Source organism: Carcharhinus amblyrhynchos, chromosome 1 (genome assembly GCF_965287045.1).
Source record: "Carcharhinus amblyrhynchos chromosome 1, sCarAmb.v2.hapA, whole genome shotgun sequence".
NCBI classification, from domain to species: Eukaryota; Metazoa; Chordata; class Chondrichthyes; order Carcharhiniformes; family Carcharhinidae; genus Carcharhinus; species Carcharhinus amblyrhynchos.
In genome coordinates this window covers 38,425,278-38,451,936 of record NC_137324.1, presented here as the reverse complement: position 1 = coordinate 38,451,936, position 26,659 = coordinate 38,425,278, and the positions used below count along the sequence as shown (strand labels likewise).

The window sequence follows — 26,659 nt, the reverse complement described above, 5'->3', positions numbered from 1 at the left end:
CATTGGAATCTACTGAATTTCAAAAGCGCACTCCAAATGTTTTTTCTAAGCATAAACTTGCATACTGTAACTACATTAAAAATAAAGGAGTTTCTAAATATAGCATTTCCCAGCAACCTTTTTGATCATGTGACGAGGATGCAAAGTGATTTTTCTCAGCCCTGAAGGATGTTATGGTTATGGAATCAATTATTATGCTGTAGTGAGATTCAGTCTGTTTTTTGCATAGATGCTTTACAAGGGCAAGAAGGCATGGCATCATTTGCTAAATGAATCTGACAAGGAGAATTCTTTGTATTGGCCAAGTTAGTTGCAGTTTAATATTTTGAGTAAAGAGTTTCTTCTTGATTCGCAAATTAATTTGCTTTGCCTTGTGCTGTGTACTATTCCCCTCCAACCTGGGGAAGGGAAGGAAAAAAGTGACCTGCAAAACAAAAGCGTAATATAATTTTTGAGTGTACTCTGTGTACTAAGTTTTTTGTAACATTTTTATCTCCATGACTAATGCCTTGAAATGGATGTGGTATAGACATAATTTCTGGTGCATACTTTCAAGTTGTTTCATACTGTTACATTTTTCTTTTATCTAGTTCTCTGCCTGTTAGTTTCCTACATGCTACCACAGTGCTACAAAACTTAATCTGTAAACAGCTTTGTTCAGCTGGCCTATTTGAATGGACATTGATTGTAAAGTGCTCCTTTAAATGGTGCTATCATCTGGGACAATAGCATGAATTTTGTGGTCTGCATACTATTCCACAAGTGTAAAGTTCTCTTATAGATGAATGGACCTTTTTTATACGGATTTATCATGGGCTAAATGCCACGGTGCATTTTTCAGGAAGAAATTGGATGAGTAATTATAAATTCTGACTTGTAGACCATTTTGCAGATTATTTGAAAATGATACATTTCCCTTCTCTGGACAAAAATAGGAACAGGAGTAGACCATTTAGCCTACTCTGTTGCTTAATACTATTGTGGCTGATTGGACACTTCAATGTCTTTTACCCACATTATCCCCATAACCCTTTACGTTATTGTTAAAGTGCGAGGTGATTCATTTTGGTAGGACAAACTTGAATGTGGATTACACGGTCAACGGTAGGGTTTTGAGGAATGTGGAGGAACAGAGAGACCTTGGGGTTCATATCCACAGATCTCAGAAGGTTGCCACTCAAGTGGATAGAGCCATGAAGAAGGCTTATAGTGTGTTGGCGTTTATTAGTAGGAGGTTTGAGTTTAAAAGCCGTGGGTTAGGCTGCAACTATACCAGACGCTGGTGAGAACACGTTTGGAAAATTGTGTTCAGTTCTGGTCACCTCACCTATAAGAAGGATGTGGAAGCATTGAAGAGAGTGCAGAGGAGAATTTACCAGGATGCTGCCTGGTTTGGAGGGTAAGTCTTGTGAGGAATGGTTGAGGGAGCTGGGGCTTTTCTCTTTTTAGAGCGGAGGAGGATGAGAGGTGACTTAATTGAGGTTTAAAAGATGATGAGGGGGATTGATAAAGTGGACGTGCAGAGACTATTTTCTCTGGTGGATGAAGCTGTTACTAGGGGGCATAACTATAAAGTTCATAGTGGGAGATATAGGAGGGATGACCGGGGTAGATTTCTTCACTGAGTGGTTGAGGTATGGAATGCACTGCCTGCTGTGATAGTGGAGTCAGACACTTTAGGATCTTTCAAGCAGTTATTGGATAGGCACATGGAGCACACCAGAATGATAGGGAGTGGGATAGCATGATCCAGAGTTTGGAAATAGCTTGGCACAATATTGAGGGCCAAAGGGCCTGTACTGTTCTATGTTCTATTCTATAACCAGAAATCTATTAATCTCTACCTTAAACATACTCAATGACTGAACTTCCACAGTCCTCTGGAGTAGAGAATTCCAAAGATTCACAATCCATTGTGTAAAAGAAACTTCTCCTCATTTTGATCCTAAGTGGCATCCCCTTTTATTTTGAAATTGTATCCCTGGTTCTAGACTCCCCGACAAAAGGAAATCTCCTACTTGCGTCTCCCCTGTCCGATTTCTTAAATATTTTGAGTGTTTCAATGAGATCATCTCATTACAATTTATTAGTGTTTTTAGTAATTATTCAACTTACTTGGAATGTTGCCTGTGTCCTGATGACTGTCAAACTTGAAATGTCAGATTCCGTAAAATGTTAATGTGATTGCTTTCCCTTCATTGATCACCCTGATCGCTCCGATCTGTTATGTAAAAACCAATCTTCACTCATCATTGAACTTCCTTTTCACGCAATTGCCTGAATGTTTGCTCCTCAAACCATGATAGTAGTTCCCATAACTCCCACCTGTAAACCTAAAATTAGGGCTTTGTCCCTGCAACAGCAATGAAATCGCGTTAATCAGTCTTAAATGGCATCTGAGAGATTGTAAACATGGTACCCTATCCTTTATCCTCCTCCACCATTTTGACTCCCCTGCAGAGTTTGACAGTTGATAAAGACTTACATTCATGTAGCACCTGTCACAAGCTTATGTCCCAGAGTGCTTTCCAGCCAATGAAGTATTTTTGAAGTGTAGTTTTGTAGGAAAGATGGCCACCTATTTGTGCACAGCAAACTCTGGGAGGGGAGTGGAGAGTGATAATGATCAGATAATGTTTTCTGTTTGAGCAATAATATTGAGCAGGATGGCTCCTCCATTGTTCAAAATGGTGCCAAAGAATATTTTACAGCCACCTGACTGCAGAAGGAGTGTAGGTTAACACCGTGGCCAGAAACTGGCAGCTCTGACAGCAACCTTGACTTGGAGGTGGAAGTACCAGAAATATAATCTCTCTCTGCTGTCCACCTGAGAGATATCGCCTTGTAGCCTGAGCCAGCAAATCTCCTGGCTGTGCTCCCTTACATTTGATCATTCCTTGGTGCCCCCAAAGGACCTATTATTGGGCCCCTCCAGTTTTTCATCATGGTGCCCCAGGTCACAGCATGTGAAGGTACAGCATTGGGTTCTACATGTGCTCTGTTTCTAAGATAAATAACAAGAATAGACGATTTGGCCTGTTTTAACCTGCTCTGCCACTCACTAAGATCTGATTGTGGCCTTAACCTGCCCCAATAACTCTTGACTCACTGGTGGTTCAAAAATGTATCCAACTTGGCCTGGGTACATTTAATGACCCAGCCTCCACTGCTCCCTGGGGAAGAGAATTCTAAAACTAATTATCTTCTAAGAGAAGAAATTCCTCATCTCCATCTTGCATGACTGACCCCTTTATTTTTGCCTCGAGTTCTCGCTTTTCCCCATGAAAGGAAAGATTGTCGAATGTGTCAAGCCCTCAGAATATGTTTGAATAGATTCACCTCTCGTTCTCCTAAATTCCAACATGCAAGGTCGACTTTTTATCTTAAGGCAACCCTCCACCTCTCAAGTATGTCTAGTGAACATCCTTGACATTGCTTGCAATGAAATATAGGAATATCCTTAAGGAGACCACAACTGTACATGATACTCCAGATGCTGACTTACTAATACCCTGTACAGTTGCAGCAAGATTTCCCTACTTTTATATTGCAATAAGTGTCAACACTTCATTTTACCTTCCTAATTACATCTTATAAGGGCATGCTAACTTTTTGTGATTCATGTACAAGGACACTCTAATCTCTCTTTACTGCGGCATTTAGTTCACTCCCTTTCAATAATGTTTTTTTCTACTATTGTAAAGAAAGACAAGTTGCAGAAGTCATCTTCCATCAGCAAAATTGGCTACTACACAATTCGTCCCTTTACTCAAGTCTTGCTGCTGCAGCAGATGGTGGAGTTTGGATTCAGTGGAAAAATCTGGAGTTGGGAGTCTACTGGTGACCGTGACGACCATTGTCGACTGTCGTAGGGGTCCTATCTGGTTTGCCGGTCTTTTTTTTGAGACTCCAGATTGCTCCTCCCCTCCCCTCCCCTCCTGATGGCAGTTTGGTTGACTCCTACATGCCCTCTGTGACGGACAGTGGGTATTGGCCCAGCTGACAACGCTCACATCCCATGAATGAACATCTATTAAAATAGAGAGCTGAGGGGCAATCTCTTCAGAGAGGGTGTTGCATATATGGAATGAGCTGCCAAAAGAGGTGGGTATAATTAAAAGACATTTGGACAGGGATGGAAAAGGTTTAGGAGAATATTGGCTAAATGCAGGCAAATGGGACCAGTTCAATTTGGGAAGCCTGGTCAGCATGCATGAGTTGGGCCAAAGGGCCTGCTTCTGTGATGTGTATCTCTGATTCTGACTGCACAAGCTGCACCACATCACAGTGGAACTTCTCAATCTTCACTCAGCTGGTCTCGTGGTTACACTCAACATTACTGAAAAGGTGACAATTCAAGAACAGAGGACTTGAATAAATAGGTAATCTGAATCTTGCATTACAGCATTGTTCCCCGATGTGAAAGTTGCAGATTTGTGTTTTCTTCTTAAAAGGACAATGCTATTTTAAATTTAGTGCTGACAGGCAGCATTAGTACAGTTGAAGAACCTGGTTTGTCAAACTAGGAAGAATCAAGACCTCAAGTTAACTGAAGGTACTAGGAAAGCAGAACAGATTGAATGTCTTGAATTGCAGATGCAGGAGCCTAGTAAAAGGAGGGACAATGTCTTTTGTTCCTGACTGACCTATGCTGCAAGACATAAATGAGTAGGCAGGGCTCCACTGCAATACTTTTAAGTATTATGTTATTATATTAACCAATAGTATGGAATCTTCACCTGTAGGTTTACATGCATAGGTGGTCACTTCCTCAGAACTGTACTCTGCATGTTTTAGTAATTGTGGAGGTTGGGAAAGAAAGTTTAAAAAGTGAAAACTTTTATAAATATCACTTAATAAGGTGACCACAAATACATGAAATTTGAGTACAATCAAACATGGAATTATCTATGCACCATATTTTTCAATTTGATTGTAGTTATTTTTGAATTGGCCCTCTCTGCAAACATTATGGTATAACATTTGTGAAGGAAAACAATGCTGGCACTGACTTATTGGTTTATGTAAAAGACTCTCCACGTTCCCTGTGGCAGTGGAATAATTAGATAAAGCAGAATTAGACAGCTCTGTTTCTCCAATTCTGCATCTCAACAGAAACTGCAATTTCAGCTTTTGGCAAAAGGACTTGAAGCTGGCATTTTAGCCCAAAACTTGATGATAATGGCTAGTTGGAAGGTTTAATATGACTTTAAGCAGATGCAGTATTGATATTCAACAAGAGGGTCACCAAGACATGCTGGGGTCAAACTGCTTCAGCCTTCTGGACGTTTTCTCAGCCAAATTTTATTCCTCAACTATTGTAAAAATGTTTCTCTAGTAATTCTTTGTGGGAACTTGCCTTTTTTTTCCTACATTATAGCAGTGCACTTTGGGATATTGTGAAATGTGCAATATTAAAATACAATATAGCATGAAAAACTACAATGTTCCATAAATATAGGTTCTTTCAACTGAGCTATCAAGTCCTCCACTGAAATAGTAAACATGTTGGGACTTTTTTAAAATAAATGCAATAGATATCAATAGATATAAATAAATGCAATAGATAGTTATAAAGCCAAAGATGCAACTACATCAAGGACTGAGAAATTCAAATAAATGCAATAGATATCTGAATTTCTCAGTCCTTGATGTAGTTGCATCTTTGGCTTTATAACTGGTAGAGCAATTCAGATTCCACCAAAGGTCACAGTTGCTCCCATATGTATCTGGCGTTCACTAATGGTTGATGTGATATGTGTATTGCAAAATACTGACAAAAATGGCTGTTCTTATTTGCTGGTGAGGCAGAAATTTTGGGAGGCCTGGACAAGATGTAAGAATAGCCTCTATCCTAAGGGACTGCTTAAGTTACAAGTCATCTGTCTTAATATCTCCATTGGGTCAATGCAAGTTTTTGTTACTGCAAGAACTTTGATAGGATGCAAGACTTGGCAGAGAAGTGGCAGATGGAGTTCAACACAGTGTGCAGTAGTTTATTTTGGCAGCTCAAATAGGATGGCAGAATATAATATTAATGGTAAGACTCTTAGCACTGTGGAAGATCAGAAGGATCTTGGGGTCTGAGCTCATAGGAAGCTCAAAGCAGCTGCGCAGGTTGAAGCTGTGGTTAAGGAGTATGGTGTACTGGCCTTCATCAATCGAGGAATTGAGTTTAGGAATCGAGAGATAATGTTGCAGCTATACAGGATATTGGTCAGACCCCATTTGGAGTACTGTGCTCAGTTCTGGTTGCCTCATTGCAGGAAGGATGTGGAAGCCATAGGGTGCAGAGGAGATTTGCAAGGATGTTGCCTGGATTGGGGAGCATGCCTTATGAGGTTCTGAAATAGTTAGGTTGAAGGAGCTCGGCCTTTCCTCCTTGGAGATGAAAGATGAGGGGTGACCTGAGAGGTGTATAAATATTGAGAGGTATTGATCGAGTGGATAGTCAGGCTTTTTCCCAGGGCAGAAATGGTTGCCATGAGAGGACACAGATTTAAGGTGCTGGGAAGTGGTAGAGGAGATGTCAGGGTTAAGTTTTTCATTCGATGGGTGTTTGGAATCGGCTGCCAGCAATGGTGGTGAAGGCGGATTCGACTGGGTCTTTTAAGAGATTTTTAGGTAAGTACATGGAACTTAGTAAGATAGAGGGTTACAGGTAAGTTTAGTAATCTCCTAAGGTAGGGGTGTGTTCAGCACAACTTTGTGGGCCAAAGGGCCTGTATTGTGCTGTAGTTTTCTATTCTATTCTTATCCAGTTTGTGCTTAAGTTTGATTTTGTTATTGTGACTCCACTTTTGTTCTTTGCTTCATTTGAAGGGGTGGAATATATGTAACTTTATAGTATGAATTAGTTGAGGCACAGGCTCCATTTTTGCATGATATAAACTGTCCTGATTCTCAGTTTTTTATATATAGCAAGTATTTTTGACTTGTGATCAGAATTGGTGCAGAATATGTTGTCTTCCTGTTTTTTGGGACTTATGCCAAGCCATTCACTCACTGCCAGTTTTTGACTTGAGTGATAACTGCTTGTAGATCTGTGTTCCTGCACTACCAGAATTACAAGTAGATTTAAGGGTGGGGCAAAGAAAGACAAATTTGATTTTCTTTGTACATTTATTTCAGAATCATTTGAGCCACTGTGGTACAGTATTTCTTGGCTACTATAGAACCAGTCTCAGATCTTTACACTAATGTACCACATAATTAATTAGTAAGGCCATAACTGCATAAATGGAAAATGGTTGGAAAATTATTTTTAAATTGGGATCAATAACAAGAGCAAGATAATTGCATTGACAAAATAGCCCTAGTGTTCTTAATGGGATGCAGCCTCTTTTGAAATTATTCTAATGAGGACACTGCAGCCTAATAGTGTAATGGGGATGTTTAGTGGAGAACAAATCAATTGGCCTGTTAATATCATACTGTTCAAAGCTTTACATTGACTTACTGACTCAAATAAGATCATGACTGCTCAGGCCTGCATTCTAAGAAAGTGTCTGATTTATAATTTTTACAGGGTGATTTCTTAAAGGATTAAGGGCCCAACTGTGTAATTATTGTAGTTTAGGAATGTATGGAATGTGCAAAGTCTGTGCTGGAACTTGACTGATGGAAACCTTTTAACATATCCTACTGGATGCATTTCCTAATTATTTCAGAACCATTGCACTGGTTTACATTGATCATTAGATGGTCATGCCTGAAGTTTTAGAAAACTGTGATAGTTTTCAAAATGAGGTTGTGGGTAAATTCATTTGTGTATACTGACCAGACACGCCTTTAACTGATTGCAGCCATGGTGATTTCAGAAACCCTGGCCTCTTATTAATCTATTGAGTCACGTAAGTGAAAAGAATTTTTTAAACAAGTTTTGTTTGTATCTGATAGCCCATATTGTCAGCAGGCATCTTGCTATTTGCATTTTTGACAACTAGTTTAAGATTTCATGATAGTTTGATTGTAGAGATGGATTGAGTCAGTAAAGGAGTGTGCACTGAAAATTAGCAAATTCCATTACTTTCACCCAGTCAGAAAATGGAAATCAGCAGGTTGGAGAGTCCTGATAGGAATCTTGGAGAAAAAAGTACGTAGGCACAAAGTTCTACTTTTCTACCTGATTGTTAGCAATGTCGAAAGAGATTCCTCTTCTATTTTGGCAGACATGGCACTCTTGTGTGAAGAAGGTCTGCATGACAGCTATACTGGTTCTTGGATTTAATTCCACTTCACTTTGCTTGATACAAAATACCTTGTTGTAGTCCAGACATTTCTCCTACATCATTTAACATTTTGTGTATATTTATAAGGTGTCTCCTTTCAAGGCTGTGATCCCACTTTCCTGTCTTTACACAATTTTTTGATACAGATCAGCCTGTAACACTACTTTCTATGTCTGAAAGATTCATTTCAATCTCAATGACCAAAAAGTTTCATTTGGTATATAAAGTTGATGTGTGTCTTCCAGTTTTGAATGCCAAGTGGCTTTTTGGATGCAAGAGGCTTTATGTGTTATTGTTCTTTATCCTTTGGACCCGGTTTAAAATTCAGCCCATTGTGTTGAGTGCATATTTTGTTGTTGCTTTGGAGACTCTTAAACAAAATGAGTATCTGTCTGTAATGCTGACCCATTGGTAAAAGTACCCAACTCCGCACAGCCTTCCCTTTTAATTAGCCTCTCTAAAGCAAACAAATTATCAGCACAGCTGTTGTGCAAAATAGAAATGTCATATTGGTGGATGGTGGGCTATTCTTAAATTCAGGATCCAACACAAACAATTGGAAGAAACTCTACTTGCCATTTGAGAAACCTCATCTATGAAAATGTAATATTTTTAACATGGGGAGACTGCTGGGAGTTAGCTAAATTTCCATATGAAAACTAATGACTCGTTGAATGATATGGCACACCAGTAATTTAGTTTTATTCAAGCTTTTCATCTTTGGGGAACTAAGTTTAGTACCTTTTTTATACCACAACATCATGCCCAAGCTCTTCCAGCAATAAATTCTAAGTGATTGGATAGAAATTTCACCTCCTGTGAAAGAAAATTGGTGCTGTAGTTTGGGAAAAAGTGTAGCTGGAAAACATATTATTTCTGATGGAATAAATGGTGCTTAAACAAAACTCCAGTTCTTCAAACCGTTTATTGCTTTTGGGAATTTCACCATTTTAAATAGGATTTTAGTTTGTTCGTTGGTTCCCCCCCCCATTCTTTTTAAATGCATATATTCTTATTAACTTTTGTAAAATATTAAGATTTGATGCCCAGGGAACTCCTTTCCCCAGTGCCATCTATTACTGTGGCGGGCCAAATGTCTCGGTAGAATCTGGAATTATAAATTAGTCTAAGTTGACAAACCTTCTCTCTAGAATGTTTTATTTGGTCCTGAGTTCATTGTGATTGCAAACAGACCCAAGCCCATTAATATCACCCACCATCCTCCCATCACGAGGAGATGGAGCTAATCATTTTAAATTATTGTAAGAGTCAGTTACAAAGATGTTGCTAAACATGTTAAACCCTTCACACCACTTTAAATTCAGTCCTACTATTAAACCAAGGTTTTCTCTCCGCCCTTGGAATGTGGACATTGCAGGCTAGGCCAGCACTTGTTGCCTATTTCTAATTGCCCTTGAGATGATGGTGATGAGCTGCTGCCTTGAACTGCAGCAGTCCCTGTGGTATAGCTACACCTGGTCTTGAGACTTCTTACTGTGTACAGGTACACCCACAGTGCTGTTGAGGGGCTTGCAGGATTTTGACCTGGTGGCAGTGAAGGAATGGTGATATAGTTCAAAATCGGACTGCATTGAACACTGCACTCTCCATCATTGTTATGGATGGGAGGGGAGGGGATCAGTCTTTTTAAGATCTTTGTTTTTAAAATTTTGTGTGCGTTCATGTTCTTGCCTCAGACTACCAATGGACACTGACTTTACTGTCTGCTGCTTATCATGAGTGGGTCCACATACCTAGCATGAGCAGTGACACTTAAATTCCCTCTATTTGCCCTTATCAAATCCTTCCCTGTCTTCCCATTCTTTGCCTGTTTAGTTGCTCCTGATCGGGTATGTCTCCTGTCCATTCATACTACTGCTTCCTGAACATGAGTCATAGGCTATCCTCTGTACCCTCTTGCCCTTCCCCAACACTGTCTCCTGTCACTGTCTTGTAACAAGTTGTAGTGATGAATGTCCTTTCCTGACTAACTTGCCTGCTGGAGAACTAAACTTGTCAGAACTAAGCTAAACTCTTCAGTCTCATTCCAGACTGTCAATGTAATATTTTGTTCCCTTTGCGTGTTCTTTTAAATCTGTATTGGGAAATAGGTAAATTACCATTGTAAAAATGAATGTTGGATTGTATTGCCTACCTAGATTTACTTGGAAACTTTTATTCAGCTGCCCAGTTCTGTGATTTGTTTGAAAATGTATGAGATTGATATTGTCTTTCTGACTTGTGCTGAAATAGTCACAATTTGTGGATAATTCCCAGCTGTTGGTGTAGCAGGCTACTGTGAGTTCTAAAGTGTTTCTTAAATTGTCACTCTTTTAACCAAGTGATTAACTGCTTTGAGAGCCGTTCTATTCACTTGTGTGTGAATTTTTTGTCTAGGCGGAAGCTGACGTGTCCTCCTTGAATAGACGTATCCATTTGGTTGAAGAAGAGTTGGATCGAGCTCAGGAGCGCCTGACTGCAGCCTTGCAAAAATTGGATGAAGCTGAAAAATCAGCAGATGAGAGTGAACGGTAGGAGACAGCACGTTTTATTATCTGAATGGTGCATTTGAGTTTCTGCCTAATCTGGGAAAGAAGAACTAAACTATTGGCCACTGTCTTCTCCCTTTCCCTCACTCTGCTGATCTGATCTTAAAAACAATCATAGTTCCACTGGAGCTCATGTGAAGTGTGTGATCTAACTTCAATCTGACTTTTACTGATGTAAATCAGTTGTTCAAGTGGTCAGTGCAAAATATGTACCGGAACAGATCTACTTAGATATATAGAAACTCTGCAAACTCAGAAATTATTGACACAGTACTTCAATGATGCAGTGTTTTATTTTGAAAAAGTAAGGTAAAAGTAAAGTTTATTTACTGGTCACAAGTAGGGCTTACATTAACACTACAATGAAGTTACTGTGAAATTCCCCTAGTTTCCACACTCTGGCACCTGTTCGGGTCAGTGCTCATAACCAGCATGTCTTTCAGACTGTGGGAGGAAACTGGAGCGCCCAGAGGAAAACCTCACAGGCATGAGGAGAATGTGCAAACTCCACACAGTGACCCAAAGCTGGGAATCGAACCAGGGTGCCTGGTGCTGTGAAGCAGCAGTGCTAACCATTGTGCCACTGATTTGGGGTGGCACACTGTGTGCCAGGTACCCAGGTTTAATTCTGGCCTTGGGTGACTGTTTGGAGTTTGCATGTTTTCTCTGTCTGTGTGTTTTCTCTCCGGGTGCTCCAGCTTCTTCCTACAGTCCAAAGATGTGCAGGTTGGCTGTAGTTTTGTTGCTGAATTGTAAAACGAGAGGGAGCAAGCTTGAGATTAACAATATCCCAATGCCAGGGGGCCGAAAAGAAGAATGGCTTTTATCGAGGTTTGAAGGTGAGGGCAGCAAATTGCAAATGATCCCTTGCCTATATTGATTGTGATCAAATTCCCTTCCTACACCCCTCTGCCTCTTTACTTCCCTTTCCTCCTTTAAGGTATGCCTAAAACCTACCTCTTTGACCAAACTTAACAATCCATCCCCACTCCTCATGTGGCTTAGTGTCATATTCTGTTTTAAAATGCTCCTGTGAATCATCTGGGGATGTTTTATTATGTTAAAGGTGCTTTATCAATGAAAGTTGTCCCAATAGTGTGCACTATACAACCAGAGGGGATTTGCCACAATCTAGTTGTGTAGACAAGAGTTTAAAATGATTCAAGCACTTCCAAGTATGTATTGACCATAAACTATTACTTTTTCTTCCAGTGGTTTTTATTTGGTGCATTGGCAATAATGCTTTATGTTTCTGCAGAGGAATGAAAGTTGTGGAGAGCAAAGTTTTGAAGGCTGAGGAAATTATGGAAATGCAAGAGATGCAGCTGAAGGAGGCTAAACATATTGCAGAGGATGCAGATCGCAAATATGAAGAGGTAACTTTTTTTGCTCTTGCAAGCCCTCCTTTGTGCTGCTGTACAGTTGCGCTCTTGTCTGACATCTCTCCCAAGTGGACATTTTTGATGGGTAAGCACAATCAGTTAGATTTTCTGTCACCTTAGGCTGAATAGAGAAGGGATATCCTAGTTAAGCTCAATCCTATTCATGTTCACTATTGACGCACTGAGACAGGGAACAAAATGAGGCAAACAAAAGGATATTTGAACCAAGTTTTGATAACAGTGATCAAGCTGAATCCTGGCCAGGTTTTTTGTCTTATTAGCTCATAATGCCAAGATGAACAGTAATACCTGATACCACAGCCCTGGTTGAGATTGGTTAACTTCACTTCGATCAAGACCTGATGTGGCTTGTTTCTTATGAGAAGTTGAGTAAGTTGGACCTGTACTCATTGGAGTTGAAAAGAATGAGTGATGACCTTATTGAGACATATAGGACTCTCAGAAGGCCTGACAGGTAAACGATGAGAGGTTGCTTCCCCTGATGGGAGAATGTAGGACCAGAGGCCATTAAAAAGTCACCCATTTAAGATGAGGAATTTAAGGAGGAATTCCTTGAGGGTAGTAAAACTGTACAATTCTTTAATGTAGAGGCTATGTCGTTAAGCATGTTCAAGGATGAAATGGACACTTTTCTTTAAGAAAATCCAGGGATATGGGAATAAGGCAGGAAAGTGGAAATGAGGATTATCATTATAGATTAGTCATGATCTCATTGAAGGAGCAGAATTGATGGAACAAATGGCTCCAATGTCTTATGATCTTCAGGGTTGCTGATGGGTGTATGTAATTTAAATTGATGAAAGCAAAATACTGCCGAAGCTGAAAATCTGAAATAAAAAAAAATGCTGGATAAGCTCAGCAAGCCTGGCAGCATCTGTGGAGACAATTTGATGTTTTGGACCCAAATGATCCATCATTCTGTGGAAGGATCATTTAGATCTGAAACATTAACTCTGCTCAGTTCATCCAGCATTTCCTGATATAAATTATGTTGGTTGGTCTAGTTTCAGCCAGTGTTAAAAGGCAGTTTACATTGTATTTAGTTCAGTTTAATACACTTGATCCAAATTGAGCTATTCCTGACTCCTTGCAGGTGGCACGTAAACTAGTCATCCTTGAAGGTGAGCAGGAGCGAACTGAGGAGCGTGCAGAGCAGTCAGAAAGGTAATTTTGAATTCTGTAACATTTGTTTTTGCGTAGCTTGGGTTGCTAGGAAGGACCCCTGGAGTCCAGCCTGATACAGTGTACGGTGCTCAGACTATAAGTAGAAAGTGGTGACTTTTAATCTGAGTCAACCTGTTGAACTTTACCATTCTAACATTGTGTGTACAGATTCATTTTTAATACATTAATGGCATCATCGAGAAGAGTTACGCACGTGATGAGCAAGTGCCTTCAGACCTGAAAGGCCCTGTTCACCAGAAAACCTAGCCTACAGCAAGATTATGCTGCTCTGATGCAGGGCCATCCAGACGCAGTGTTGGCTTTATTCCCTCTCAGATGCTGTCAGACCTGCTGAGATTTTTGAGCATCTTTTTTTGTTTTAGATTCCAGCATCTGCAATAATTTGCTTTTTATTTTATAACATTGCTGTGTTCACGTTGAACTCAGTGCCGTTATCAGCATCACTGCAGTACACACTTAACTCTGCCACCTGTTTTTGCAGAGGATATTGATCCCTTTCCTAAATCTTCACCCTGCCATCGCATGACAAGATGTGTCATGGGCCATAGAATCAGTGTCCCTATGGTGCTGAAGGAGGCCGTTCAGCCTAACGAGCCTGCACAACAATCCCACTAAGGCCGTACCACCATGACCCCACATATTTACCGCACTAGTCTCTCTGACGCCCAAGGGTCAGTTTAGCATATCAATCAACCTAACCACATATTTGGACTGTCAGAGGAAACTGGAACACCCAGAGGAAACCCATGGTGTTGAGAATGAGATTCACACCTCATCCTTCTCATGTCCAAATGAAGACTTTTTTCCCCTCATTCAACAATATAAATCTGGCCTTTTTGACAATCAACTGGGGTGAGATGTGGGAAGAGGTGGAGAGCTCAAGATTTGTGTATGTTTTCCCCTAGGGCATGTGTTTCCACATGAATAAAACTCAATGTTTTTATTTATTTAAGAACCGATGATCTTGGTGTTGTGCAATAGCATCATTGATAATGAGAATATTAAGGTCCCCCACGGGACAGTTTGAGTTCTTTGCCCTGCTGCTCCTGAAAGCTTTTGCTCATTCCTGTTGCATTGAATGCTAAGCAACCTCACTACTTGGGTACACACGTGGCCAAGAATGTCAGGCGAGCAGCCAGGAGTAAAAACCCAGGCTGAGTTTTCATTTTCTGCTTTTTCAGTTCCCTTTCCTTTTTCTCTCCCCACACGCCCCTCTGCACCCACAAAACCCAGTGATACAAAGGCCAATTTCAAGCCCTTTTTTACCTCCCCATACAGATGAATTAACTGAGCTTGAGCCTGCGTATGATTTCGGTTCAGCTCAACACTCAAGTAAAATCACTGAACCATTTGTAGGTGTTCTGGAGTAGCTTGGGTATGCTGCATTTTGAATAACATGTCTGTTTTTTTTTTAAGCTTAGCTTTTGTTTCTTGAATTCACCTTTGTTTTCTGGGAACAAAATAGTTGGAGCATGTTACAAGTGCACAATCAGAAGCGGTAAAAATTGCTATAAAAACCACACTTACAAAATTGAATTGAGTTATGTGTTCTCCTAAACTGACCAGCTATTTACTTGGAACATGCTCCAGATATTCTGTAGAGGCAGGGGAGGGATTTTGCAAGTGTGCATTTTGCTGGTGATAAAATGGCATGGCAGAGCCCTGTAGTGGAAATTATTTCAAATGGGTGTGTGCCACATATTTTGAACACTGCTACTGATGGGTTTATTCAAACCGAGGGAAGAGTGTAATTTAAGAATGTAGCTGCTGTGTCTGTTTTTGTGAAATGTTGATCAAGTAAACTAGGTTATTAATCTAACATCTTGAATATTGCTGAAAAGATAAACATTTTGTTGAAACCTTTCATATACCACTCATCAGGACAAATGCAAGAATGCTTGCTAGGAGCAATAAACATTCACATATGGGGACCTATTCTCTTCAGCCCCGGAGCCTATTGTTCTCCATGGTCAATCGGAGTTGATTTGCCAACCGATCAGCACACTTTTCATGTAGTAAAAATTGTTGTGCTTGTTTTAAATTTGGCATTCTTGTTTGTCCTGATAAGTGAAAGATGAAAATCTTCAGCAGCATGTCTCTTTTTAGCAATAGTCTAACATCTCCTCAACTGGGATTGAGGTAATTACTGCACCAGATCTTCAGCTGAAAACCTTAACCAAAACATACTGGCCACCCCAAGATGTATATTTTAGGCTTTGATTTTAGCAGCTTTCTATTGAACCTACTCATTTGGCAATTTGTTTAAAGTTGAAATGAAATACAGTGCCTCTCCAACATAATTGGCCCAAATCAATGTAATTTTTTTTTAGTTTTGCGGCAGAATAATTAACTCAAAAGCATATAAAGATATGGCAGATTTTGGTATTGGCTCCATTTATTTTCTGTTTTTTTCCTTCAGTTTCCTGCCTTGAATACCATGATTGCACTGTAACTCCCCAAGTGCCAGCTTCTCACTAAGATTTGGTCAAAGTAGTCACTCAGTCTAAACAACTTGAGTATCCACAGGCTGTTGTATCACCATTTGGCTGGATACAGATTTCCCCTGCCCCCAACCCTTTGGTTACCTAACTGCTCAGAATAGGGATCAAGCCTGTTCCCATATTTCCAATTACTGACCAGATGATTGAGGAATTGTTTTATTATGCTTAAACACGGGTTCCTTTTTTATATTTTTGAGAGAGAGAGAAAATCCAATGGTGAATAGCCTTCCTACATCTACCTGTGTTCCTTTTACAATAGGTTGGGATTTTTAGGAGTTTTTACGTGGGCAGGAAAGAGCGAGTAGCTTTTAAGCTACTTCTACATTATTAAAGTTGCATTTTTAGGCAATCTACAAATTCGCAAGCTATCGTTTGCACAGTTTTGTTCTCTAATTTGGATCTGTTTCAGTAAATATTTCAATCCTCATTATTCTGTACAATTTGGTGAATATACTAACGATGGTGGGCACATGGTTTTCTTTTCCCTTGTTGGATTGCATGCTGAATACTCCCCGGGATTTGTCTGTTCCACTCCCTTACTGTGGATTAACTCAGTCGAGCGCGGCAATTGGAAGAGGAACTTAAAGTAATGGACCAGAGCTTGAAATCGTTAATGGCCTCAGAGGAAGAGGTATTATTCCCAGAAATCCACTAACTACTTCCTATTTTCTCTTTCCGTCATCTTTGTTTTCTGTGTGAGAAATTATTAAAGCTACATTCCTTGCAACCTTTGCTGCTGCTGCTGTTCTGCTTCCTGGTAGTTCTGTGTTGTTTTTTTTCCCCCCAAGTGGAGACCCATAGCAGCTGAATTCTGAGATCAAGATGTGGCTTCAATACTTTCTAAGGCCTCGAGGTAACGCTGGGCCCCATTACTTCCTCCTTAGGGCTGGTAGTTATCCATCTCTTAAAATTTATGAACTTAGTGTGGAGATTTGAACCAACTAGTCAAATTTGTGAATTCATCCAGCTTTTATCCACGTTGTACAGCACTGCCGGGTAAGTACATAAGTGATTACCCAGTATCGATGAATGTCCTGGTTTACAGACCTACTTTGTTTTTGTTTTAAACATCCCAACCACGTTGGGGCCCAAATTCTGAGGAAGAACTGTTAGGTTGCTATGGGTTTCTTGCCTCTTTCTGCATATTCTCAACCTCCTTCTTTCCCAACCCAAACTATCTTGTTCTGAACAGTAAATGTGCTGAGATTGAAGAAGAATTGAGAAATGTCACCAACAGCCTGAAGTCTTTGGAAGCGCAAACTGAAAAGGTAGGAGCACTCTGTACGCAACTGCTTTTAAAGCCATGGTATCCCCATAGGGCACTTTAGACAGCTCTCAAAATTAAATCTACAGTTAACACTGACTACAATTGCTTTTGGCTAGTAGTAATCTGTTTTTTTTACCCTTTCTATGTTCCCGCATACTGTAATGCAAAATGTGCCAGTCAGCAGCAACTATTTTGACTAGACTGTTAGAGCAAAAAGATTAACCAAAACTAAATAAATGTATTTCAGGAATGTCACCTTTTAAATATAAGAATGTAGTGAAGAATTGCAATCTGATTGAGGGATGCAGACGTCTATTTAAAAATGGTAGTTTTTTTTTTTACTATTTATTGCGATTTATCTTATTCTTACACTTTCCTGTGATGTGAACATCATTGGCAGTGCTGGCATTTGTAGGCCTTCCCTAATGCCCTCAAACTGAATGGCTTGTTAGGCCATTTCAGAGGGCAGTTTAAAGTAAACCACACAGCTGAGAATCTGAAGTCACATGTAGGCCAGTCCAGGTAAGGACAGCAGAAAGAACCAGACGGATTTTTATGATAGTCAACAATGGCTTCATAGTTACTATTACTGTGACTTTTTTCAATTCCAGATTATTAATTGAACCCAAATTCCACCTGGTGCTGTGGTGGGATTTGAACCCTTGCCCCCAGAACCTTAGCTTGGGCATGTGGATTCTGAGTCCAGTGACATTTGCACTACGCCACTGTCTTCGCCCCCAGCAGAAGTGTTGTAAGATAAATGAAATGACGCTGCTTCCTGTGATACAGTGCAGTGGAGAAGTGCTTTGAGATGGTTTCACCAGTATTTGTAAAACTGAAGAAATAATATAAACAGCTGCTATCAGCAGAACTATTTTCCCCTGGTTACCATGTCAAGCCTGGAAGGTTCAATACCCAGAAGTGCAATTTTTAGTTCCATCCCATACAACAAGAAAAATGCTGGGTTCCAGAGCAGCTTGAACTAAAAGGCAATTTTGTATAACATGTAATTTCTTTTGGTATATCCCTGAAATCCTCCATTTAAATTATTATCTTGTATAGATCCCTTTTAAAATGTATATAAGGCTTCAAAGAAGATTGAATATTGCAGTCTGTCAAAATAGTTGTGAATCTTATCACTGAGGCATCGTATTTTAGTTTTGAAGCTCAAATGCATACATAAATAAAAGATGTGATATTAAATATGGGGATACCTTTGCTTTAGTTTTCTGTGGAGCTGATAGAATCTTTTGGCTATGTAGCAATGAAAGTAATGTCCAAGTGGGCTTTCTCCTCCAGCCCATGTTTTTTCTTGTTCTATTGTGCTGGCTTGAGATACAGTACAGGGCTGATTTAAAGATAGACTCTCTACCTTTTATTAACTTTAACATTTTTAAGTTTTGGGAACATTGAAGATTGTTACTGATGTACACTGAAATTTTGGCCCTGGACTACTTTTCTCAAGTCGCATTGTCTCCTTCCTTTCTTTCTTTCTTTCTTTCTTTCTTTCTCTTTCTTTCTTTCTTTCTTTGATCCTTTTGAGGTGAATAAAGTTTTCAATGTTTGCAACTTGTTTTAATTTTTATATATCATAGCGTCACTGACAAAATGTGATTGCCAACAAAAATTTGCTTAAATAGTCCAGTGGTTTCCACCTTTTGTGTGAAAATATTTAAGAATGAATCCTTTGAATTTTTCTCCAGTAGCTGATATTCTTAGCTAGCCAAACCCCCGATGATTAGTTATCACCTTGACCAAGCTGCTTCTCCAGTGGCCAGAGCAGCAAGCTATACATTAGACACTTTGATCCGATATGAAATAGTCACTGTTTTGTAATGGCTGAGAGACTCGATAGTAAATCACCAATCAAAAACTCTAGCTGGCGTACCTTGCAGCACTCCTTGCCAAAGCCAACTTTGGCAGTACTGTAAAATAAATCACAGAAGCACTTTCTCCAAGTGATGGTTTCTGTTCTCCAGCTATCTTCCCCTTATAAAGATAGCTGCCATTTTCTGTACATAATAGTCTGATCACTAGGTCAGTTTGTTAAAAATATAAAGCGGTAAAATGCCTAACATGAAGCATTAACCCAGCAGACTTGGTTTTAGAGCCACAATTAACTTAAACAGTGCACTTCTGAGGCGAGTGGAGAATGTAAACTTATTACTGGATGCGCAGGATGGCTTACAAAGCTGTGCCAGTGCCTTGGTTTGAATAGGTGTTGGCACCAGCAATTGTCTTTCTGCATAGATACAGTGCCACCAGTGTGCTGTATTTGGCAAGGTGACACAAAACTGTTTAAACTCTTCAGGGTTGTTAATATGCTGACTTGGGCTCGCCTTTTAACTGTCCTCTCGTTGGAAGGTATATTGAAACTATCTAGTTTAAAAAGTTGCTTTACTTTCAATGGGAATTGGATGCATTCTTTTTCCTTTTTGGCTTCTGTTTTGTTATTTTTAAAACAAAAAATGAACCATTTAATGTGTTTTTTCAAAAAAAAATTTCTCAGTATGCTTCAAAAGAAGATAAATATGAAGAAGAAATCAAGCTGTTAACAGACAAGCTAAAAGAGGTAAGTGAGCGACTGGAGTTTGTAACAATCGGTTTCAAGTTGGGAATAATGTTGAGTGGGATGGATTTCTCTCTGGGACCTTTTTTCCCTCCATTCCCATCATGATTCCTGCAGGCATCACAAGCTCAGTGCACTCCCCCCACCCATGTGAACTTTCAGCAGATGACTGTATGGAGCACAAATACTGAACTTTTTCTCCCAATCCACTGCCACCTTGTCTGAAATTGGCTAACAGTCCCATAAAGAGTCAAAGTGGACCCTCCAGATCAGCAATGCACTGCCTTAACCAAGTGAGCTCCTTTTGTAAACCTCCATAGCGCATGGTTTGAGGTGAGGAGGAGAAGAGGGTAAAAAGGATTAAAGTCTTGTTTTTACAAATTCTAGAATATTGATATGAAGCCGTAAGAGAAAGTTGAAACAGATGATTGGTGTAAAATTTAAGTGCGTATTCCCTTGCGTATGGGGAGGATCATGTGGAATTGGGGTCAGTTGACACTGACAGAACAGGTTAGCTGTCTGCAACTTGGCTATAGGCATCAAGATACTTTTAATAGATTTTGAGTAAGGAATTTTAAGTACCTGATGTATTCTTTTGAGCCCTATAGTCAGACGGCAGTGGCATTTGATTAATAGTGACAGCAATTAAGTCGCAGTCAGAAGTCAATTTCTCTGCGTCCTACAGGGAGTTCAGAGAATTGCGTTGTGATAAAGAGGAAGAACTGAAGTGCCCTAAAGCAATGTCCTTTAATGACCTCTCTTACAGGCTGAAACTAGAGCTGAGTTTGCTGAAAGATCTGTCGCAAAAATGGAGAAGGCAATTGATGATTTGGAAGGTAATTTCACTTCAGTTTTCTTATTTTTGTTGTCTTCTCCATTAACTGAGTAAACTGATTTTGGTTCTGTAGTGGGAAAATCAAAATGAAGCAGTTTTGAAATATTCTCTGAAATAATCCTGTCTTTGGAGGGGGTGGGATGCGTGTAAAAATTCTGATTAAATTTACAAGAGTTTGGAATGAAGTTTGCAATTAAGTGTAGTAAATCTCCCCCTGACTACTTTTAAGGTCATTTTGGTTGTTTTGGGAGGGGGAAGAAGGGAGAAAAGTAATTTGGGATGAGCGATGTGCATCTGACGAGTTTCAACTAGTGCTAGTCAATTGGGTCAGGAAATGAGTAGCATTTTGTTCTTGTGATGTGACGTCAACGGCAAGGCCAGCATTTCTTTTGCACACTAAAATAAAAGCAACTTACTACAGATGCTGAAAGAATTGCTGTGATGAAGAGTCAACCAGAATCAAAATGTTAGCTCGCTCTCTCTCATCAAATGCTGTCAGATTTGCTGAGATTTTCCAGCATTTTCTGGGGTTTTTTCTTGGCTCGTCCCTACTTGTCCTTGAAGGTGGTGGTGCTGAACCACGTTCTTGAACTTGCTGTTACCTAAAAGTTAATTGGTAGATTATTTTCTGAATTTGATCTACTTTAAAAAAAAATTAGACTTTAACAGTGACTGAATGTACTATAGGTAAATATACAGCACAGTAGTTACTTAAAATACATGACACAGAAACAGGCCATTTGGCCCAAATAGTCCATGCTGTTTCTGCTTCAATTGAATCTCTTCCCATCTTTCCTCTAAATCTACAATTGTAATCATATATTCTCTTCTCCTCATACTTGTCTCAGTTTCCCTTAAATGCATCTGTATTATGCTATACTGTACTACTACTTATGGTAGAAAGTTCAATGTTAGAACCACTCTTTGGGTTAAAATGTTTCATTTGAATTCCTGATTGGAATTTCTTGAACACTATCTTTTTTGACGGTCTCTAGTCAGGCATTGCCTCACATTCTCTCTGTATCCAGTCTGTTATAGCCTTTTCATAATTTCAAAAACCTCTATCAGAATCATAAAATCCTACAATGCAGGAGGAGGCCATTTGGCCCATCAAGTTGCACTGACTGCAATCCCATCTAGGCCCTATCCCCATAAGCCCACGCATAAATGCTGACCTTGCCACTGACACGTGCACTGCATAAACAAATTTCACTTTGTGGAGTCTGCATGTCCGTCCACACACCGCACCCCCCCACCACCACCACCAAACCCCATATCTGCCTAGGCTTCCTCTGGGTGTTCCGGTTTCCTCCCACAATCCAAAAGATGTGTTGGTTAGGTGGATTGGCCATGCTAAATTCTCCTTCAATGTAGCCGAACAGGTGCCGGAGTGTGGCAACTAAGGGGTTTTCACAACTTCTTCATTGCAATGTTAATGTAAGCCTACTTGTGACTAATAAATAAACACTAAGTGTTTTGAGCATGTGTCCTGGAAGGATGGATCGGGGTGATTGTTCTTAATATCACAATCTCCTTTCACTCTGCACATTGGCATTTGGAATTGATATACGGTTGACATGGCAAGGTATTTTCACCCCACTCATGTCCAACTTGAGGTGGAGTAACTTGCTATAGGTTTGTTTACCTCGTGTAAACACCTCAAATTGTGGTGGTTAATCAATTTTGAATATTTTGATTTTTGACTTGGGAAGTTATGCCCAATTCTACTACATGCCTATGTGACTTTAGACCATATTAAGTTCAGAAGAGTGCAGAGACACAACCAGGTTTACTGCTTATTTAAAACATTCTCAGAGCTTTTTTTTTCCAATTACTCTTGTAGACTATTCTTGCTTTAAATCTAAGAGGTGTTTTCCTTGGTATGTTTCTTTTTCCTTTCATGTGAATAGCTTAAACCGGTTAAAACCAGGTGATCTGTTCCACATGACTAACACAATTCTCTCTTCTTTCATCTGCTGTCACTGATGCTGTTTCAATAGAACGTTTCCGTCAGGAGGTAGCGAGAAATCGTCTTCTCAATAGTGAACTGAGAGTTGTCCTGAATGAACTTAACAACTGACTTTCTTTACGTTGAAGACTTACCAAAAAGCCTGCTCTATGTTGTCTTGCCTGATTATTTTTTAACAATGAATGTTGGCACTTTCTGTTCCGTTTTAGTAGCATTATTTTGCATGTCTGTTTATATGAACTTAAAAACTACACAGGTATTTAATCTCAAATGACTTAACAGCAGATTTTGAATTAATTCTGCCTTTGTCAACTTGGTTTCACTTGAACGAAAGACTATTCACAGCACAGTGAATGTAGATGTGACATGGGAGAAAATGCAAGCTAGCCGCTACTATTCATTAGCTTCTTTGGAGGGGCAAAGTCAGTTTTTACCTGGGGAGGGTCATTTGCTTCCAATAACTCTCCATCTTTTTTGTTCTTGTAAAATAAATGCATTATTGCACTGTGTAAAATGTGCATATGGATATTGCAATTTAAATCTGATTTACATTTGGAAATCCGCAGAGCAATAAAAATGTGAATTTTGCAGCCTGACTTGAATGTTTTGGGCCAACCACAGTTTTAGTTGGGCACCAGAGTTGTGGCATTCGTGGTGGTGGTGAAGTGATATTATGCTTGTAGAGGGTAACATTGTATGATGTATTTAAAGCGACAAGATGGAGGGGGAAATGGAGATATAAACTATGCTATATTTGAACGTTTTAAAATGCTGCATTGGAGTTGGCAAATTCATAATTAAGCAAACAAATATTGGTAACATTGAAATTTTATTGAAAATGTTGAACTAATGTTAACTAATGTGTTTGTGTGTGTATATGTCTATAATGGGATGGTGTTTTACAACTTTGATTTTTGCGACTTTTTTATTTTTATTTGATTTATTACAAAGACTGTTCAAAGTTTTATTTACATTTCAATTTTCATTTTTCTTTTTCCATGAACCAATAGAAAAACTGGCCAAGGCAAAAGAAGAGAATGTGGGCATTCATCAGGTGCTTGAGCAGACTCTAGTGGATCTGAGCCACTTATAATAATAACTGGGGGAAAAAAAAGAAAAGCTTTACATGCCACAAGTGCCCATGGTACAACAACGTCTTCTGTGTAAACACTGCAAGCCACCAGCCAAGTGTGAAACACAACATGGGGTTTAGAACATCACATTAATATAGGCTGAACATTTGTATTGAAACCAATAAATTTCAAGGGGGAAAACTTTCTTTTTAAACTAAAATTTAACTGCAGTGTGGGAACAGTTTTTTTTCTCTTGACTGCCCTGTCCTGTCCATACAGGGAACTGGGCAGACCTTGACATTTATGCCATAGACATGATAGCTGTTATAACTGTGTATTAGCTTTTACTTTCAGTTCTCTATTTGATGGCCTTCCATTCTTGACAAGCTTTTTGTTTTTTTTGTGTGTAGATTTTAAAACAAAATATATTGACTTGCTGTTGCCAAAAGTGCATTTGTTAAGACCTGTCTGACCTGATGCTGGATAACATGTTTAAAAAAATTAAAAAGAATGCACGCCACCTTCCTCCCCCCCCCGCCCCCCCCCACCCCACACCCCGACCCCCCCCTCCAAACCCCCAGAGTTTTATTCTACTGCAGCTCGGAAGTCTGTGGTTTTTGGTTAGTTCGTAGTTGAAGTGGTTTGTGTCCATTTGAAATGAGGTAAACTCAAAGCTTGTGAGGATGTGGCAAAGGCCTGGTTTCTGTTCTCGGGACCACACTGGCAATTATTGGTGAATATTGCTATTGTATCATACTGACCCAAGGTTACTATTTGTAGTGTATAGTAGAGAGTGTCACTAGATATCTCTAATGTAAAATCTAATGACATCTTTTGATAAATCATTGGAGATGCCACCATGACATTGTAAACGTTTTATACCCTGAATATATGGGATTGTGAAAATATGTACATTTTTGTCATAGATTTAAAGACCTTGAACACAGACAGGGAGTTTTAACAACTATTTGCCCTTCTGTGATGTAACTGTTTCTTCTCCCTATGAATGTCCTTGGAATTCAACTTTATCCTATGCAATTACCTGTGTAAGCTCGTTATTTGTACGGTTTATTAAACTTTGGAATAAAACTACCTTGAGTTGTGCTGTTTTTAATGATCTTGTTCTCTGAAAATCTTTTCAACTAGATAACCCACTGGTTCTGATTAGTTTTGACTTCCTGTAATGATATGCACCCTTTTCTTTTGTAGTCCACCCCCACCCCCTCAAAATGTAATACACCTTTTGTGTTGGATTGTAGATGGTAGGTTCCAGCCACTACTCATGGTGCTGAGCTTACAGGTGTGTGTGGGCGGGGGGGGGGGGTGCATGATATCAGATGGCACCCCTGTGGTCACTTTTATATAGTTCCTGAATGCTGCACAAATTGAGAGTTGAAGCCTGTGTTTGTGCTGGAGTGATAGTCACTTGGTGAACATTTGGCACTTCTCTGTTATGCACTTGTACGTGAATGACAGCTGAGAACATGTAAAAAGAATGCATGCTACTTTTCTCCTCCAACCCCCAGAGTTTTATTCTACTGCAGCTCGGAAGTCTGTGGCTTTTGGTTGTTAGTTGGAAGTGGTTTGTCTATTTGAAATGCAGGTAAACTCAAACTTGAGGATGTGGCAAAGGCCTGGTTTCTGTTCTCGGGACCACACTGACAATTGTTGGTGAATATTGCTATTGTATCATACTGACCCAAGGTTACTATTTGGGACATTCTTTTGCAAACTAAAGGCCGGTTTTAATTTCATAGTTTTTGTTATTTCTCCTGGAAACGCCAGGCATGGATAAATCCTAAAATCTGTCAAGACATCACATTTCCTTCCCTAAAAGATGTAATCAGATGGGTTGTGATCACAGTTGACTAGCTTCCAGAATTTGAATTCCACCAGCTTCCATGATGGGATTTGAACCCATGTCCCCAGAATATTATTAACTTGGGGATCTGGATTACCAATCCAGTGACATTGCCAATATGCCATCACTTCCTCAATAATTTCAAATACTATAAAACACCAATGAGCTGATGCATCATGTGTAATGATGGTAATAAATTCAGTAAAATGATCCGCATTTATTCAATTACTTTACATTCCAATACACAATGGATTATCTTTTGCCATGTTGTCCTGGTTTTATTGTCCAAAGAAGTGGCAACCACAACATTCTCCAAATTAGCAATGAACAGAATGAGCAGTTAACTGGTTTTGGAGATGTTTTACGAATGATTGTGCCATCACACCAGAAAAGCACCTACCCTGGATTGTGTTCAGAATCCTATAGCGGGGTTCACTCAGCTCCATGTTCTTCTGACTTGAGAGGTGACAGTACTACCACTGAAACAAACTGACGCAGTCTGCAGTTTTTGTTTAATGGCACTTAATACTTTAAAAGGTTTAAAATAATTTCAACTTCCTGCTGAAGTAGTGAGCGGCATTATTTTGAGTGCATCCATTAACCCAATTTTGTTGGCAACTGTTAGCTATGCTTATTCCACTCTATACTAACTCAGTTAACTCAAGTTACTATAGAAGGAAGAGTTATCAACTGAGGTATCGACAGTGAATGTCAATCAGCTTGACTTGATCAAGGATACCATACCCAAGTATATTGTCCACAGTCTATATTAATCCAGTTTCCAACAGAGATTCCTGAATGGTAATTAAGTGGACTATCTCCCTTCCCTTCACTAGGAACATTGCAATTAATAGTGAAATTTGGCTACTGTTGGATCATATAGACTGGGTATCAAATCTGGAAGCTTGTATTGTGTATTGCTCCATATACACATTCAACAATTTGGCTATCAGGAGCCCCAGCACACACTTCAAGCAGTAGTTCAATGGACAGGGGAGAGGGGTTAAAAGAAGAAAGGCAAAATGAATCTTGTGGTTTTCTCCTGGTTTAGAGGGGGGCGGGAGAAGAATACAATTGCATGGAAATAGTAGGTAGGTGTACAGATTAATGTTGAGCTGACTTTCCCCAGATAAAGGAAGGGACAGGACATGTGAACATATTACATTAGGGAATCCTACAAGAGTGGAATAAATTAACAGGACAAACATAAAAGGCT

At 39.6% G+C, this 26,659-nt stretch overlaps 1 protein-coding gene across 5 annotated transcripts in view; it reads left to right on the top strand.

Annotated features, from left to right (window-relative positions):
* The window catches only part of LOC145357621 (uncharacterized), a 107,599-nt gene extending 83,477 nt beyond the window's left edge, over window positions 1–24,122 (top strand). For 2 of the 5 annotated variants that reach the window (XM_080211173.1, XM_080211345.1), the window contains 7 exons: window positions 10,629–10,762; window positions 12,039–12,156; window positions 13,277–13,347; window positions 16,425–16,500; window positions 19,646–19,708; window positions 20,472–20,541; window positions 23,520–24,122. In XM_080211173.1, the coding sequence (XP_080067299.1) occupies window positions 10,629–10,762; window positions 12,039–12,156; window positions 13,277–13,347; window positions 16,425–16,500; window positions 19,646–19,708; window positions 20,472–20,541; window positions 23,520–23,602 (615 nt within the window). In that variant the 3' untranslated portion in view covers window positions 23,603–24,122. Of the gene's footprint in view, window positions 1–10,628; window positions 10,763–12,038; window positions 12,157–13,276; window positions 13,348–16,424; window positions 16,501–17,061; window positions 17,138–19,645; window positions 19,709–20,471; window positions 20,542–22,540; window positions 23,470–23,519 lie in introns of those variants that run through there. The other 3 variants (XM_080211109.1, XM_080211259.1, XM_080211427.1) reach the window with 2 other exon arrangements.
* The last annotated feature ends 2,537 nt before the right edge of the window (window positions 24,123–26,659 follow it).